The sequence below is a fragment of the Pyricularia pennisetigena genome (genome assembly GCF_004337985.1).
Source record: "Pyricularia pennisetigena strain Br36 chromosome Unknown Pyricularia_pennisetigena_Br36_Scf_10, whole genome shotgun sequence".
In the NCBI taxonomy this organism is placed as follows: Eukaryota; Fungi; Ascomycota; class Sordariomycetes; order Magnaporthales; family Pyriculariaceae; genus Pyricularia; species Pyricularia pennisetigena.
The window spans coordinates 1,053,782-1,070,786 of NW_021940922.1; the positions used below are offsets into that span (position 1 = coordinate 1,053,782).

General features: G+C 50.5%; 5 protein-coding genes across 5 annotated transcripts in view; 3 read left to right on the top strand and 2 right to left on the bottom strand.

Annotated features, from left to right (window-relative positions):
- PpBr36_10637 (uncharacterized protein) overlaps positions 1 to 8,771 on the bottom strand; it is a gene marked incomplete at both ends in the record, with an annotated part of 9,056 nt that extends 285 nt beyond the window's left edge. Inside the window, 8 exons of the mRNA XM_029897747.1 lie at positions 48 to 232; positions 303 to 1,042; positions 1,139 to 1,317; positions 1,403 to 1,714; positions 4,229 to 5,309; positions 7,009 to 8,384; positions 8,451 to 8,511; positions 8,578 to 8,771. Of these exons, the coding sequence (XP_029744053.1) occupies positions 48 to 232; positions 303 to 1,042; positions 1,139 to 1,317; positions 1,403 to 1,714; positions 4,229 to 5,309; positions 7,009 to 8,384; positions 8,451 to 8,511; positions 8,578 to 8,771 (4,128 nt within the window). The remainder of the gene's footprint in view (positions 1 to 47; positions 233 to 302; positions 1,043 to 1,138; positions 1,318 to 1,402; positions 1,715 to 4,228; positions 5,310 to 7,008; positions 8,385 to 8,450; positions 8,512 to 8,577) is intronic.
- Positions 2,754 to 3,857, top strand: PpBr36_10638 (uncharacterized protein; the record flags this gene model as incomplete). Its single annotated transcript, XM_029897748.1, has 1 exon — positions 2,754 to 3,857. One exon carries the CDS (start codon positions 2,754 to 2,756, stop codon positions 3,855 to 3,857), a length of 1,104 nt encoding a protein of 367 aa, XP_029744044.1.
- A 616-nt stretch (positions 8,772 to 9,387) lies between the features above and the next one.
- On the top strand, positions 9,388 to 10,066 carry PpBr36_10639 (uncharacterized protein; the record flags this gene model as incomplete). Its single annotated transcript, XM_029897749.1, has 3 exons — positions 9,388 to 9,408; positions 9,514 to 9,555; positions 9,623 to 10,066. 3 exons carry the CDS (start codon positions 9,388 to 9,390, stop codon positions 10,064 to 10,066), a joined length of 507 nt encoding a protein of 168 aa, XP_029744045.1.
- Positions 10,067 to 10,139: 73 nt separating this feature from the next.
- Positions 10,140 to 11,225, bottom strand: PpBr36_10640 (uncharacterized protein; the record flags this gene model as incomplete). Its single annotated transcript, XM_029897750.1, has 1 exon — positions 10,140 to 11,225. The coding sequence occupies one exon, from the start codon at positions 11,223 to 11,225 to the stop codon at positions 10,140 to 10,142; it is 1,086 nt and encodes a 361-aa protein (XP_029744055.1).
- A 2,325-nt stretch (positions 11,226 to 13,550) lies between these two features.
- PpBr36_10641 (uncharacterized protein) lies at positions 13,551 to 14,783 on the top strand (the record flags this gene model as incomplete). Its single annotated transcript, XM_029897751.1, has 3 exons — positions 13,551 to 13,903; positions 13,948 to 14,019; positions 14,318 to 14,783. 3 exons carry the CDS (start codon positions 13,551 to 13,553, stop codon positions 14,781 to 14,783), a joined length of 891 nt encoding a protein of 296 aa, XP_029743926.1.
- Between the last annotated feature and the right edge of the window lie 2,222 nt (positions 14,784 to 17,005).

Below are 17,005 nucleotides of genomic sequence, written 5' to 3' on the forward strand. Positions count from 1 at the left end.
GGGTGGTTTTCATTCGGGGCAAAGCAAAATAACACCAAGATAAGCACCTTTTGTTCGTTTCCCTCGCTCTTACGAGCTCGATAATGTCGTAAACCGTCAAACTTGTGAGGGTCTGGCCAGAGCTCCTCGTCGAGGTTAATGTGGCGGGCGTCGACGCAGATGGTGGCGCCCTTGGGGAGGAGAGGACCGACCGAGAGCTGCAGAGGCTTGAGCAGCTTTCGGAAGAGGGTTACTGGACGAGATTTTAGCCTTGAGGGCAACAGCAAAAGGACTGAGCCTACCACATTTCTGCTACCACTTACAGTCGTTGAACGGATGGACCCTTGCCGATTCACGCATGTAGCTGTCCATCTTCTTCAGCTCATGCAGGTGCGTCAAGGGCAGCTGCCCATCTGGAGCAAATGCCTTGATTTCTTCCCGCAGCTCATCGGCCGAGGCCGGGTCAGCGGCCAGCTCGGCAAGGATGAAAAACAATGTTCCCGCTGTTGATGGCGTGGACTCGAATGAGATGTTGGCATAGTCCACAACCAGCTGATTGAGCAGCTTGCGTTTGTCCAATGCCATCGCTGCAGTCGCGTGATCTTTGGACGCGCGATACCGGTTTGTTAGCCAGGCGGTCAATGACAGCTTCTCCCGCGTCACCTGCTGACTTCCTTCCCCATCAAGTTGAGCCAGATCAGCCTCAAGGATGGGCAGCAGAGACCGTCTGATGCGCCACCACATCAGATTAGTCGGTATAAACACAAAAGGTAAAAGAAATGGACGAAGAAGCGCCGGAGTGTAGGCTAAGATAACGGTCGGGATGGCGACCGCCAGCGGCAAGGCCGAAATGATACGATTCCAGGATTTGCTGTTACCCAGTTCCCGACCGACGAAGGCGCTAGAATTGGTAGACACAACTATGTCCTGCGTCGTGTGGAAGATGGTGATATCCTTCCATGTATCCGGGCGGCCCAAGACTGCATCGCATGCTGCTGCGCAGTCCTTCTGGCGCCATCGCACGAGCGACGGAATTGCCCTCGTGACATCGGTAATGATGGTTCTGAATTTTTTTTTTTTTTTTTTTTTTTTTTTTTTTTTTTGTATTAGTACACAGGCAGCCAGGGCGACATCCGGATAGTCCCTCGGGTACTCTTACTTCATCAATTCCGGGGTGTGCTGAGGAAAGCCAGACCATTTGCCCCAGTATGCACCGCGGAAAAATTCCAGTGCCGATGCATGAGTATCCGCAATACGTTTGATCTCGTTGAAGAAGCGAGAGGGGAAAACAACGTATTCTGTTCCATATGCCTCGATGAGGAAGGGGCTGTCAGTGTACTAAGTGGTTACACAGGTTGCTTGTTAGATCAGATCCCACTCGTAAAAGTTTCTTTGCTGGCCTTGAAACCAAATCCATCATTACCTTTGTCACCGCCAAATCCAGCTTCTCCACCAGGGTGGATTTCCTGTCCTTGAGAACTGGTATGCCAAGGCGTCGGGCCAGAGATTTTGGTCGTAAATAGCGATCACAGATAAAGGCTGTCGTGATGACGATGGCGAGGATAACAAGTACCCGCGCTGTCGGCCTCAGGTCGCGCCACCCTTGGGCCAGCACGAGCTTGGTGAGCTGCCATTTTGAAAGACGCATACCTGATATCGTTTGCTTGACAATGAAAACTTGCTCAACGAGGCCATTATGCCGACCAAAGCTCTTGAAAAATTGTTTAATCGCCATCTTGAATGTCAAACGTCAATCAAGTTTTAGAACCACTGGTTTCATCTCCAAGTGTCAAGAGTCGATGCCTGTAATATGTAGATATGTTTCTGCAACACGTCATCGCTTGACCATACCTACAATGGGCTAGGCTGTAGCTTTTGAATTGCGATGCTTTAAACATTTACCCAGGCCATACTGTCTGTCTTGTGATTGCAGCTGACCAAGTCCAAACGGCTTTTGTGCCAGAGCTTCACGGAAATCTTTGGAAATTTTCGGGGAGTTTATTGAATCGGGCAAACAATCCGCACCCAGTGCGCTACGGCTAGGAGGCCGTTAAAAAAAAATAAAAGATTATTTAAAAATTCCTCTGTTATAATCCGCAGATTCCGCCTGACGATAGTATAAGCTTTTAGTCTGAAGTTTTCTTGTTTTTCTTTTTTCTCCGCCTCTTCATCCCATTTCCTGCGCTTTTGAATATGGGAGGACGGCAAAACCCAACCCCCCAAACCTTCGACCCTTGGTAAAGTTACCAAAGGTTAACAAGGTTCCTCCTCATGTTAAGACGATCGTTCGTTTTCAGACTGGTGTGATTGGCAAGGACCTGCCTGGTACTTTGGGTGTTTGCGTTCAGTTAACTTTGATCTGACGAACCCTTTGTGTCATCCCATTGGCTATAAAAGTAAGGCTTAGGTTTAACTAATGGGCTAATTTATAATCCGTTCTGGAATTGTTCATGCTCGAGTCCAACAAGGAATGATAGGTAGTCTGGCAGTTACTGTATGCAGGCTCCAATCCATAATATCGTAAACAGGTTTTGCGCATTGGCTGGTATAGGCTGAGCCTCTGGGAACAAAACGTCCGGGTAGTTTAGTAACTTTAGTTTGTGTTTTATTCAAGCTACACCCCCTAGGTCAACATGGTCTAGCCCACAATCCGGCTCACTTTACGATGTGGGTTAATATCTTCATAGTCAACCGGTTTACTATCCGACCTGGATTGCAAACTTCGCAGCAGCTCCTCAAACTAAGCCTCCCCCCCAACACTAACCAAAAACAAAATGGCAACCACCTACACCAAGAAACCCGCCCAGGTCATCTTTGGCGCCGGAGACCTCGGCAACAACACCAACAAGGGCTACGATACCGACTCGTCCGTTTCACACTTTCTTGAAATCTGCCGCTCCTACTACACCTCAACTTGTACCAAACCACACTTCGACACTGGCCGCGCCTACCCGGCTGCCAACCCCGGCGCTTCCGAGACCTGGCTCGGGCGCATGAGCGTCGGTTCCTGGCCTGCCGACATTGACACAAAAGTATGGTCCCAGTCCCCGGACGCGCACAGGCCCGCCGCCATCGCCAAGTCCATCTCGGAATCTCTCACGGCCCTGGGCGTGGACAAGGTGCACACAATGTACCTTCACTTCCCCTGCCGCGAGACCCCGTTCAGCGAAGTCTGTGGCGCCATGAACGCCGCCTTCCGGCAGGGCAAGTTTGACCGCTGGGGCTTGAGCAATTATACCCCAGCCGACATCGAAGAGATGCAGTCCATCTGCCACGAAATGGGCTATGAACCGCCGCGGGTGTACGAGGGGCAGTACAACGCCGTCGCGAGGCTGGGCGAGGAGAAACTGCTGCCCGTCTTGAGAAAATACGACATGGCATACGTTGCCTACTCACCCTCCGCGGCGGGACTGTTCAGTGGTCAAGTCACTGCCGACTCGGTGCACAAGCCGACGGGTAGATGGTCCAAGAGCCAGCCTGGCGGCGCCATTTACGCCGACATGTATCTCAAGCCTAGCCTTTTGGCCTGCTCGGAAAGAGTCCAGGATGCTGCAAAGAGGCTCGGGATCCCGAGGGGGGGTCACGAGGTTGCGTTGCGATGGGTCATTCATCACTCATGCCTGGACGGGGCGCGGGGAGATGGCATAATTGTTGGAGGCAGCACCTTGGAGCAGGCGCGACAAAACGTAGAAATCTGTAAACAGGGGCCGCTTCCGCAGGAACTGGTTGATTTGATGGAACAAGTCTGGGCCGTCGCGAGGCCGATTGCCCCGTTTGCGTACCCGGAGTGGACCAAGGAGGAGATAGAGAAGATGGCGGAGAATTTGTACGCTGTGGGACAGGAAACGGCGCCACTGCCTCGAGCGACAGTCGCCTGACAGGTTAGAGGTACCTGTTCGTGATTTAAGTATCTTTAAGTACATCAATGCCAGTTTGGAAGTAACGCGTCGCCAGGCTAGAGATTCTTGCCAACCTTTTAAACATGAGTATCACGCGGAGAAACAAGTGTCTTTGATTAGTTTCGGACTTTGGCTTCGCGGGATAAAAAGTGAAGACATTCTGATTTATGTGTAAGAGACTAATCTTGTGTACAATAATAGCAAAAGCAAGCCATAGATACGTAAAGGAACAATAGCAACCAAAAAAAGAAAAAAAAGAAAAAAAAAAAGCCACAGCATGTCCGCTGTCCTATTTCCTCACTCAGTAATACCTCTCAGAGTTCGTCCTTGCCAGCAGGAAGAGGGTCGACATAGTTGGGCTTGAACAAAAATGAACTCTTGGGGAAAGTCAGAATTTCGACAAACGCCGGCCCCGTAAACTGCTTCATGCCGATGGCTCCTCCGACGGCCTGGCCCGAGAAGCCAGTCCCACCAGCGCCGTCACCGAGCATGTATTCGAACCCCACGTTTTTGTTCGTGACTATAAAGCTCCACTGGCGCTTCGTCTCGGGCGACACCAGCACAACCTCGAATCCCGTCGCCTTGTCCTTGAGGCTCCCCGCCACGCGACCCCCGTAAGTCTTGGTCAGCAGGACAAAGTTCTCCGTCTCGGACGGGGTAGATCGCGTTGCGGTGAAGATGGGCACGCCGTTCTCGGTAAGTAGAGCCGAGGGCGCGTAAAGATCCGTCATGGCCGAGTCGAAAGCCACGTGGGTCAGGTCGTACGGGCCGGCCGAGATGCGAATGGCGGACATGTTGCGCAAACAGGTAAACCAGCTAAAGGCTGTCCAGAGCCGCTCGTGGCCGCCGATGCCGGAGAACGTGTAGGGCTCGTTGTTGACCAAGAGAGCAACCGAGGTGGTGGCGACAGGGATCGGCTCGACCCAGTGGAAGTAGGGCACCACTTCCGTCTTGGCTTTGTCGTTGGGATATGTCGACCCGTCAGGATTCCGTGCCGGCATGCGAGACTCGAAGAGCACATTGCCCCTGAGATCATCGGTAGACACGCCAATGCGTGCGACCTTCATGTCCTTGGTCACCTCAAAAGTATAGTTGTACTTGGTCGTTTTCCAAACCCCTCGCGTGCCCCAGGCGCATGATTGCACGATCGACTCGGTGGGGTAGTCGACCCTCATGAAGCGCGTCCCGTTGGCATGCGCAATCTCAACCGAGGTGCGCAGGTTTCCCGTGCCCAAGATGGCGTAGTTTGGATCCCGGTAGAAGCCAAAACAAAACGCCATGGTGCCATCACCCGACACGCCATCGAACTCGTACTGCTCACCACCCGTGCTGTTCAGCGGCAGGATCTTGGGGTTCAGAGGATGATCAAGCGGGTCGGTGGTAAAGTTGATGGGCTTGCGACCTTTTTCCATCTCGTACGCTGTCAGATGGCTGGTCACGCAATCCAGCTCGCTTGTGGGAAGTGCCTGGTCGTCGGCGCCGCCGATGGGCCATTTCGACTCCCATTCCGCAGGCCACCCATAGTCCCATGAGCCGGTCCGCCCCAAGGGGAAGAAGATGGTCCAAGTAATCACTAAAGCCCATCCAAGACGCATTTTGGACAACATTTTGTTTACCAAGGTGTTTTTTTCACCAACTTTGGACTGCAACTGTTTGGCCGCCGTAATAAGTCGGTCCATCGCTGTGAATAGCTCAACTATTCTGGTGAGGACCTTGGCTGACCAAACTTTCCGTGTTTGCTTTGAGTTTTTGGAAGGCCTTTCCAATCGAACTAAGCCTCCTTGCAAAGGCAACTAACTCCATTCGTCGAAACCGGTTTTCTGGGCATTTAAACTTGGCCGACAGCGCAACTTGCCCGGAGCATCTTCTACGGCACCAGTTTTAGGGGACCAGGCGACGCTGATTCAACACTAGGATGCGGGGGACATTACGAACTTAACTTTCCGCTGAGAGCGTCAAGTACCTTTTATTCTTATTATTTCTTTTTTCATCTTGTCCGAACTATCACGAACATCGGCTCACCCGGAAGTTTCGAACTGAAAAACACTGTGCAAAGTGACGGAATTGTTACCTTGCGACGGAAGTATATTTATCGTACCACTTTCAACCGTATAAGGACTAACATCTCCAACTGCCTCGCTTCTGTTATACCCAACTAGGAAATAATTTGTTTCGGTGAAAATCTAAAGCTCTTGTCTGATGTTTTCATCTCTTTGTCGGAGTACCGAGGAATTTGTTCGACGAAAAGAAAGCTTAGATTTCCTGGTTTGGATGGACAGACGGGCCGAAAAAGTATGTGCACACTTTGGATTTGGTGCAAAAATCAATTTGACAGGGTCTTTCTCCTGGTACGAAGAAGTTTACGGAGCACTATATTACCTCACTTAAATATATATGGTATATTTGTCAGCTTACTGAGGCTTGTATAATATCCGAAACAACTTATACAACCAAGTCCGGAGGCTAAACGCTAAGTGGAATGCGATTGTTAAGTTGTATAAAAGCTCGCGGATTTCCGGAGATCTTTCACCGGCACATGACACAAAAGTCATCCGTGAAAAAAAAAAAAAAAAAAAAAAAAAAGACGACTTAAATTTCTTTTCAACTGAGATTTGCGGCCTTACGGGTACTTGGGTACTTGGTAGGAATGCCAAGGCTGAAAAGCTTACGTTGGCCAAATTCTAACTCGGTTTCACGTGCAAACACGCGTTGATGCTTCTTGTCATATCCTTCTTGACGAAAGAGAAGTTTTTTCGTGCGATGGTCCGAACCAAAGAATCCCCAGATCGATTCATCGAGAGCGCTGTCAACACTGGCACTCGCAACCTTCAAAGTTCAAACTAGTTCATTCGCGTTATGCGGACGGCAACGGGCACGGCAACGGACGACAGCTGCGTAAAATGGTTGTTTGTGCCGCAAAACCATGGTTTTTGCACGGAAAGACCTCTAGCACGAACTATACGAGTTTCCACCTGATTAAAGTAGGCTGGCTATTCAATATAAGCATTAACTGGGACTTGCACAAGTCATCCCTTACTATCTAACCAGCCTCCATCATTGAAAGTGATCTAAAATAGCTGCCATCAGCTTCCTAGAAGTTAAAAGGGGGCTAATACGCCGTAGCATCTACTGATGACGCAGCCCTCGCGCCCTTTCCCTCAACTCAATCTTAGTAAGCATGTTCGGGGCAAATAGCCCATTGGGCATGCTTTTGCGCCCCGGCCTCTTCTCGCCAGGCACCATCCTCAAGTCGTAGTTCATAAGCACGTAGCTCAACATGAGCTTGAGGGTGTTTGCGGCCAAGACGCGTCCCGGGCAAGCTTGAGTTCCGTCGCCCCACGTGGGTGAATCGGATCCCGTGGCGCTGTAGAGGTACCGCGTCTCGTTTCCCGGGATCTGGCGAAGCTTCAAAAAGCGTTCGGGGTCGAATTGGGCGGGGTCGGACCAGCGGAGCGGCGAGCTGTGTATGTCGAAAGCGTCGACGGCAATAATGGTGCCCTGAGGAAGAGGGGGCCCCATGGACAGTTGAGTGGGCTGCAGGAGGGTGCGGAGCAGGGTCAAAGAGGTGTTGGGGGCCCAGCGTGAAAGCTCGCGCATGAAGGAGTCCAGTTTTGCAAGCTCGTAGAGATGAGTCTGTGGCAGGTTTCCATTGGCGTCCATCACCATTGAGATCTCCTCGCGTAGCTCCTCGACGAGATCTGGACGTTGCGCGAGTTCGAGGAGCTGCTCGCTAAATGCGGTGGAAATTGCCGGGATCGCCTCGAAGGTGAGCACAATAAGATCGTGGCTGATGCTGGAGACGACACGCTCCTCGGGACGGTAGCGGTTCAAAAGCCAGGGGCCGATGGGGAAGGGCTTGTCCGCCGTAGCCTGAAGGAGACGACGACGTTCTGTTTCGCTGTTGCTGGCTGCTGCAAGGAAACTTTCGACAGCCCGATTGGCGAGCGGCTTGAGAAGGTGTAGCATGTATCCATAGAGTAGCCAGGCAGGCAAATATGCAAAGAGTGCCACAAAGGGCCTCACTGTCCACCTTGGGAACGGGTGCGATATCACTGCCCCAATGCCAACTGCAAAAGGGAACATCTTGGCGGCGGTCAGCCATCGGCCATCAGCGCCGAGCTCAGGACCGACAAGACTCTGCGCGTTGGTTGCGACAGTTATATTCAGTGCGGTCCAGTACAGCGGGATGGCCTTCCACTGGCTGGATCCGGTGCCGTCGTCCGATGGGGAAAACGAGCCAAGCGAGCCGCGTACGGCCCGAGCAGTTTCCGCCTGCCGACTTTGGACCCGAACGGGCAGAGAGCGCGATAGATCGGTGCCGATGCTCTTGTGGATGGCGCTCGTGTCGTTTCCTAGGAACTTCCACCCCGAAAACATGACTTTTGTAAAATAGGCAAGATTAGAGGCCTGAGTACGAGGCAGACGCTTAATCTCATCGTAGCGCGAGGATGGAAAGACAACATATTCATAGCTGTGGGTCTCATATAAATATGGACGATCACGGTACTATTGTGTTTTGTTAGATCGGTTTTCTCGCTCAGCTTGATGCTTTCGCAATCTCGGCGATCTTACCTCCTGCGATGCCTTCTGGAAAACCCGATGGTATTTGTAGTCGGCAAGTTCTTTTGGTACTCTGACCAGTGGAATTCCAAGACGACGGAGCGATGTAAGCCGACAAATAACAAAGTCGACAGCATACAAGATTAATATCAGGACAAGGCTGACGACCACAATTCGCTGGGCTCGTGGGAGCTGTTGCCAGTTCTGTCTGGCGAAGAGAATGAAGAGTTGTGTACGACTCAGCCTCATTGGCGCAAAGGTTGCCGAGATAATGGCATAGTTTTCCCACAGCTGCTTATACGTGCCGTGAAATACGCGAGTAACTGAAGCCATTTTGGGCCTATGATTTTATGGTAATACCTTTCTTAAAACTTGGGGATTGGTGTCAGAGCTGCGGTACGAGCTCTCAAGAGCGAATCAATGCGGAATACCAAGGTTGAGTTTAAGTACATGTGCGCGCTGCACAGGCAGCACAGGCAGCCGTGCAAGTCGCTGTATTTGCTCACTTTAAACCACGGGATAAACCTGACGGATTCCCGCAGTATTTCGGCCGCTAATCCCGATGGTCTGATAGATTTTACAGCCTAGATTTATCCATGCATCCCGGTGCCACTTCCAGTACAACTTGGATGTTAATTTTAACATTCCCAGCAAGTACATTTATGCTTTTGTAGGTACTAAACTCAAAATACCGGCTTGATTATAGTTTTATGTGAAAGAACAAGTCGGTGTATCTCCCCCGCTTGTGGTCTTGGGCACGACTCGTACACTGTCAGTATATGCAATATACAGTTAATACGGGGCCAGCATTTCAGCTTTATAAGGAAGAAACGTTCCTAGGTATACAGCAGACAAGAGGCTGAATGAACAACCAGCACTTTTATCTTTGCAACAATACTTTGAGAAACTAGACAACATGGCCGCCCCTGATAACAAAACCCTTCGCGATATGAATGGAACATGGCTTTTGGTAAGTGAGGGAAAAAAAAGGAAGAAGAAGAAGATAAAAACTCTGGCAGAGAAGAAAGAAATTCGAAAGAGGTAATTAGGAGCTAAAACCCAGCATATAATCTAGAACAAACAGCTCTCGGACGATCTCGATCCCACCTTTGCCGCGGTGCGTTGAGCTTCCCACTAACATGTATGCCGACCTTGTCTCGTGTGCAAACTGACGGCCAACACAGCAAGGAGTTCCCTTCATTCTGCGCAAGATGCTCAAATTCGCTGGCGTCCGCATCGACATGACAGAGGACCTCGAGGCCTCCCCTGCGCCCACCATTCACTTCAAGCAGATTGTCTCACCCGGTGGATTTCATACGGAGGAGGACTATGTGCTTGACGCCCAGTACCGCGAGGGCACCGTCCCAATTTTTGGGACCATTTCTGTGCAGGCGCGGTTCTTGCCCATGAGTAAGCTCGACGATGAAGGACTGCGGACGCAGCTCGAGGAAGGTGGGACGGGAGATGTAGTTATCGAGGAGAAGACGACAAGCAAGCTGGGCTGGGAATGTCGTGGGATATGGGGATTCGAAAAGATTGATGGCGAAAGACGCTTTGTGAGGACGAATTTTACCAAAAAGGGAGGTGAACAGGTCACTGCCAAACTTGTCTACGATTTCCGACCTTGAAAAAAAAAAGAAAAAAAAAAAAAAAAAAAAAAAAAAAAAAAAAAAAAACAATACATAGGTGATAGGTATGCAGTTACGGGATTAAAGCAACAAGCTTTCTCCCCGAAACTGCTCGCTGCCTTAACAAATCCAGACCTTTGATAATGCCCTCCCACCCACCTTGGAGCATTTGCACAGGACATGGTTGCAGTTTGCCCTGGCTGACAAGTTCGTCCAACCGCTGGTAAAAACTCATAGTCCATTGTCTGAGCTTTGGATCAGGTTCGCGGCCATAAGGCTCCGGCATGTCAACACCCAGTCCGTCTACCGCTGCGGCCATGACCAAAGTATGATTGACTGTTTTTCTCACGCAAAGAGAGGTGTCGTACTTTTCAAAGGCGACATACCTTCCCCCTGCGCGCCCGATTGCGGTTTGTGAGATGCTTAGCGTCCGTACTTCGCCGAACGGATCAATCGCCATGCGAAGACGGTTCCGAGTGTAGGTCTTGATATCTTCCGCGCAGGTTGGCGAGTGGTAATCGAATACAGCGTCTGCACCGTAGGATTTGACCAAGTCAAAATTGTGAGGCGAACAGGTCGTTACGACTTCGTGGCCCATCAACTTGATAAGCTGGATCGCCATAAGTCCGACTGAGCTGCTGCCCCCGTAAACCAGCACGCTCTCGACAGAGTCCAACTTCTCAGGGGCCCCGATTTCACCAGGAATAGGACCCAAGGTGTAGAATGCTGTCGCCAACGTCGCGATTGCTGTCCCACACATGGCAGCTGCCTGTGCGGCTCCCATCCCTTCTGGAGTGTGAAAAGTGTAGTCGGCGTCGGCAGCCAAGTATTCGGCAAACGCGCCAGATTGCAGGTTTGTTAAGCTCGATCCTTTGCATGCCCCGAACACCATGTCCCCGACCTGGAACCTTTCAACGTTGGTTCCCAGGGAGACGACAGTGCCGGTGAAGTCACATCCGCACCATGATCCTTCGGTGGGAAACTTGATGGGAGTCTTCCAATCGCAAGGATTTAGTGTTACGGCCAGCGTTTTGACAAGCAACTGATGAGGACCAGTTTCCGGCAGCCGTTGGCTGGGCGTCACCTGCAGTACGCCGCCGCTGGCCTGCAGGATAACCGTCTGCTCGCGAGGAATTCGAAAAGTGGTATTGGGACTCATGACAGCGAAGAATGTTGCTGCAATATTCCATCTGCCAGCTAACCGCCACGACTGGAAACATAATGCAATTTAATATAGCAGTTAGGGGAGGGGTAATCGGCTTTTAATCCGTTTATTGTGACGGAAAAGTCGCGAGTCAGCCTCCACACCATGACGCAGAAGGGCACGAGGAAATTGGAAATGTTTTGGAACCAAGAGTTTATTAACGATTACCTTTTAACTTGGCTGTACAGGAGCCTGGTTAGAACTTAGGAAAGGGCCATCCGGTTTGCCCAACTTCCAGGTTTGAATGCGACGCCTAAATACCTTGTTAGGCTTTGATATGCTTTGAATTGTAAAGGGGATGCTGGCTTGTTTGCAGAATTGCGTATGGGAAAATCACTTGCAGAATGATACAATATGAAATACGTAGTAAATAGCTATATTTGGCCACTTCAATTGGTTAAAAAGCCATGGGGCTGGTAAGGTACATGGAGCGCTCGGTCCATCCTGCGAGGGGCGTTCTAATCTGAGCACTGAGACTCCTAGTGGGCCCTGCACGGGTGATAAGTGTCGCAGAAAAGATCTGGTCCTGATCACAACGCGCCCGAGGCCAGATGGCACTACTTGCAAGCCTTGTCAGACAAGGGGTCCCTAGAGTCTGGACCACTCAATCCCACAGATTTTTGTTAGCAAACACATGCCGATTGCCTTAATCGAGCTTCGCGCGGCCAGCAAAAAGGCCGGGCTGCCTTATACAACCTTTCAATGGCATGTACGGTCGATTTAAGACCCAAGTCGGCCAGCCTATACCGGTCAAAAACGTGGGAGGCCGCCCGCGTTAGACGAGGGTGAAAATGCGGTTTTGCTTGCGTACGTGAACGAGCTTGATCGTATGCATATATCGGCAACGGCTCAACAGGTGATTCAAGCGGCCAACATACTGCGGACCATGCGCCCTGAAGGTAAAAATCAGTTACCGGTTCACAAAAATTGGTACGGATCTTGGGTCAACAATGATCAGGATTATATACGACGTACCAATTAACCCGTCACGGCCCACAGGCTCGCTTTGGACGAAAATATTGAAAATATCGACTTATGGTACAGCCGGCTCGCCTACCGTTCCAAAAAAAAAGCTGGAAACTACGCCTTCTACCTGCTGGAACGGTAACGACTTTGGAGCCCTTTGGAGCCCGGATCGGTATAAAAAAACGGTACGATCCAGCTCGTAATCGTACGCAAAATCAAGCACCAGAAACCTCGCGCGCTTAATTATCGCGAGAACTGTTCGTTATTAGGTGCCGGGAACGCAGCTGGAAATTCTGTACCGCCGTTTTGTATTTCAGAAATTACCAACAGACGATTAGCTTAATGTGCAATTGGATAAAAATATATTCTTTGTGCGGTCAGACACAGGCTTTTCCAACGCAGATATTATGGCATGCTTACCTGGATACAGCATTTCAACCGTTTTTCGTGGCCCAAAACCGCTCGCGTGCAATCGTTGGGCTTGCCTTCACTTGGACAGTGGTTTGGGCGTAAATTTGATCAGAAATTTTTCACTTTTATAAACCCTATCGACTACGAACCTGAGGAAAATACCCCACGGGCCACAGAACGCATCTGGAGATGGCTTATTTTTCATGGGCTTGAAGGCCATGTTAGCATTGAAGTTCTTGATTATTGCCTCAGATTCGACATCGAAATAATCACCTTACCGGTTCATTTAACGCATTTAACGCAACCCATGGACGTAGCGGTGTTTTCACAACGTCAGATGCAGACCCTGATCTTCGAGTCGGTGCCGGCCGGGAAACCAGAGTTCACTCGGTCTGACTTCGTTGAAGCCATTAAGGTAAGCAATCTGGACGGATTCACACGTTGATACCAGCTAATTTTGCTTCCAAGAGGTGCTGGCAAGTCGCTTTCAGGGCCGGGCATATTATCAGCGGCTTTGCAAAGTCAGGTCTTTGGCCTATCGACGGATCTATCGTTCTTGATCAACTGCGCGGTCACAAACAAATCACCCAAACCCCGTCACACAGCAGCCCAGCCTGACCCACACCGCCATCCAGCCATGACCTTCACATTTCTTCCTTTTGAAGCGGCATAGAACGACAAGAACGACCGAACACTACCACCTAACGGTCCTAACCCACCTTAGCTTGGTATCCGGGTGAGATGGTTTCACTCGATGATTTGGCAAGCATCCGTTGATAGGTCCTTCCCAGAGGCACTTGGAAAGTCGTGTCTCACCCGCATCACCGTCACTAGCTCTGATGAGGACGCTATACTCATCCTCTAAGCATTTTCTCAAAACCGTTATAGTCCGATCGCCAATTCATGGCCCAAATTACTCACCGGCGTTATGACAGCATTTCCACCTGGCTCGAACATGGTGTTGCGCCCTCACCCGACCGGTTACTCTATCCGCATTTCACTGCGACATCGCTGTCTAAAAAGCGCAAACGGCCGAGCTGTCCCGTCGCCGATGGCCACGGCCTTGCTTCTCCTCCCATCTCGACTGACGACTCTCAAATGAGCTCCAGGTCCCCGAGGAGGAGGAGGAGGAGGAGGAGGAGGAGGAGGAGGAGGAGGAGGGCAAAGCGTCAGGCGATTGCGGACGATAACGATGAGGACCCAGTTGCACCCATCGACCTGGAGGCCACGCCGCGACGTGGAGATTTCCCGCTGTCGTCAATACTTGCCCCTCCCCGGCTCTTTTCTATTCCACAGACAGCTTGGGATTCAACAAGTGCCCAGTCACCTACGAGCTCTGGCGCCTCCACAAGGTCGGGTCAATCCTCTCCAAGTAAGGAGTTGGCGAGGCTTGCCCTGGGCCCGGGTTGCCCTTATGACAAACCCCCTGGCCCTCACGGAATCGTTATCGCCGATGCTATTTGATATGCTTAAGATTATGGAAAACACTCAAAAGGGTAGCATCGGCATATTCCCAGACCGGATCAAAGGTTAGTACCCAGGTTCTTACCTTTTTGTCCACCTCTGACATGTTCTATGTAGGACACCCTCAAAAAAAGAAGCAGAAACCAGGCGCACCTTCGACGGTTATCAGCATATGTTCGTCCTGAATGAAGAACGTGATATTTCAGGTCCAACTCTCGGTCAACCCAACTGCTATGGCTGCTGAAAAAGGCCATTAACGTCTTGCACGAAATGCTTCCGGGCTCATCCATCAACCACAGTGACGCTCCCCGGCTGGTAGACCTCCCGATTGCAGTCAGCATCCAAGTCAAAGGAAGTGATGGGGACGAACGAAAACAGACGCTTCAAGTCGGCACATGGCAGGCCGCACAGTGGAACATGTGGTCGCAGCTCCTGAAGGGTCGGCTTTTACGGAAATACACCGTAGCAGCAGGCACAACGCCCTTCGAAACTCCTGCAAACGATGGCGGCGACGGGACACACGATTCGAGGAGCATCGCGGAACGTGCTTTGGCCGAGTCGGATCGCCTGCTTTGCACAGTCCCGTATCTCCCAGCGATATTTATCCATGCTCATTCTTGGTATCTGGCTGCTACCTCCCGTCAAGGGGACAAAAACCATACCCTGGCGTGAATATGCCTTTGGCACGACTCGGAGCGTGGTCGGTACTTATAAGATCATTTTATTCATTTGTGGGCTGCAAATTCTGCATCGATATATCCGTGACGCATTTTGGCCGTGGTATATTCGAGTTATTTTTGAGATTGGGTCAGCTGAGCTTTGATAGGTTTGCCATTGTCAGGTGGCACAATTTGTTGTATATAGCTGGTAGAAAGTGCATGTCCCAGCCATACACGGCTGCCCAGATTTGCAGAACTTATAATTTAGAAAGCCAAACCGGCCTTGCTGCGCAGTGACAGCACATGACCAAGGGAATGCCGCTGACGGAGTCAGCCAACCTGGGCCACGAGCATCACAGTCTTAGCCCAGCAGCAGAGACCAAATCGCACTGCATCGTGTCCTCCCATTCGTCTCATTTCTTTGTTGGCTTCACTTTACGCCAGTTCAGGTTGCATTCTGGCCTTGCATAACACTTGATAAGCCGAGACCGGGGGGCATAACTGTTGAATAGGGGCTGCAGATATCCGTTTATCCAAGATACCTGCAGATGGCACGGAAACCTCCAAAGTTAGCCCCAAATAGTAGAACAACGGTGCTTAGAAGAATGAACACGGCTTCATTAAGACATCGCGCTATATTCGCTGGTGTTGGACCAGCCAAGGATCCTTCGAACTGGTATAATTTCCGGTATTAAGGTACGGGGCCTCCCCTAAACCTGGGGGGGATTTGTACATGCATACTTTTGCTTGGGATAACTGGGATCATATGCGAATTTCAATTTCAAATCATTTATCGTTGCGTTTATATAGACATTAATGTGTTTAACAGCAATTAGCTTTAGCATTGAGACACTTTGCACGGCCCACATGCCCAAATAACNNTTTTAATTGTGCTCATTTTGTGTCCAACTCGTAATTTCCTCGCGCTAACATTGAGCATCAGCAGCCTCTTTAGCCCAGTCGCATCACCAAAAACAGAACAGATCTAGAATGAATATGGGGCCTCCCTTACCTTTTTCTCTTTTTTTTCTTCTTTTTTTGATACCATGGTTTTTACGATCGCGGAATTCGCCTCGAGCACGCCGCGTAATACCATTTCGCCTCGTTTGCGAGAAACGGCGAACTTGAACTAGTGAAATCCTGGGTCCGATCAGCTGCGTTATTACCAGGTGCTGACAAGGAAATTACAATAACAGTAAAGCGGTTTCGGAAAACGTAAAACGTTGCAATAAGATTGAAGATTTTTTTGCGCAAACCTTTGGACTATTGGGGAGTACGGGAGTTATGAAAAACGCATACTGCAGTGGCAGTATTTCCTATGGGCTTGCAGGCGATTGGCCCTGTCCCAGCCCTTCGTGGACCAGCCAGGCACGTTAGCGGTTGCTGTGAAAACCAGGCCAATTAATTCGTAAAATTGTGCCAGAAGGCAAGAGCGGGATAGACTGGCAGGGCAAACATGTCCTAATCATAGACGAAGTCAGCATGCTGGGCGTGCAGCTGCTCAACGCCGTCAAGAACGACTCTGCGGGGACTTCCATCATTTCCGTGCAGTACAGGAAAGATCAGTTTCCTTGCCAGCTCCAGTAGTCCGTGAGAAAGATATGATCACTTTGGTTCGGAGTCGTGACGACAACACGACGTTACTCAAGCCCTATGGAGGTTTAACACGGTGCTGCTGCTAAAGAAGCAAATCCGTGCCGCGGAAACCCCATGTTTACGCGGGTTGCCAAAATGCATTCGGCTAGAGATGCCAAAACCCTACCTGGAATTTTTCTCAACATTTCCCCCACTACCAGGTCATATAGCCACCAGTTGCCCATTGCAAAATGTTAAAGGATGTGTTCGGCCACTTTTCAAACATGCGTCCTGCTGTACAATGCTGTTGAACAGAATTTTGGATTTCGCCTCCTATTTCCCCTTTTCGTTTACAGGCATCCTAACAATCAAATTCTGAAGGTGTTTTAATACTAATTAACCAAACATTACCGCCACCACCGGCGAAGACCCGACTTAGTTTCCGGTCCTTTTGCAAAGCTATGCGTCAATTAAGGCATTCCAAAACCCCCCCACGGGGGCCCGTGGCAGCCCAAATCGGTGGGGCGGCAAACCCGTGGGTGGGTTGAATTTTTTGTGGGGGGGCCCGGCCCGGCCCAAAACCGTACACGGGTTTTCTTGGCAACCCGCGGGCTCCCGTGGGAGAACCCGTAAAATTACAAATTTTCCATATTTATATTT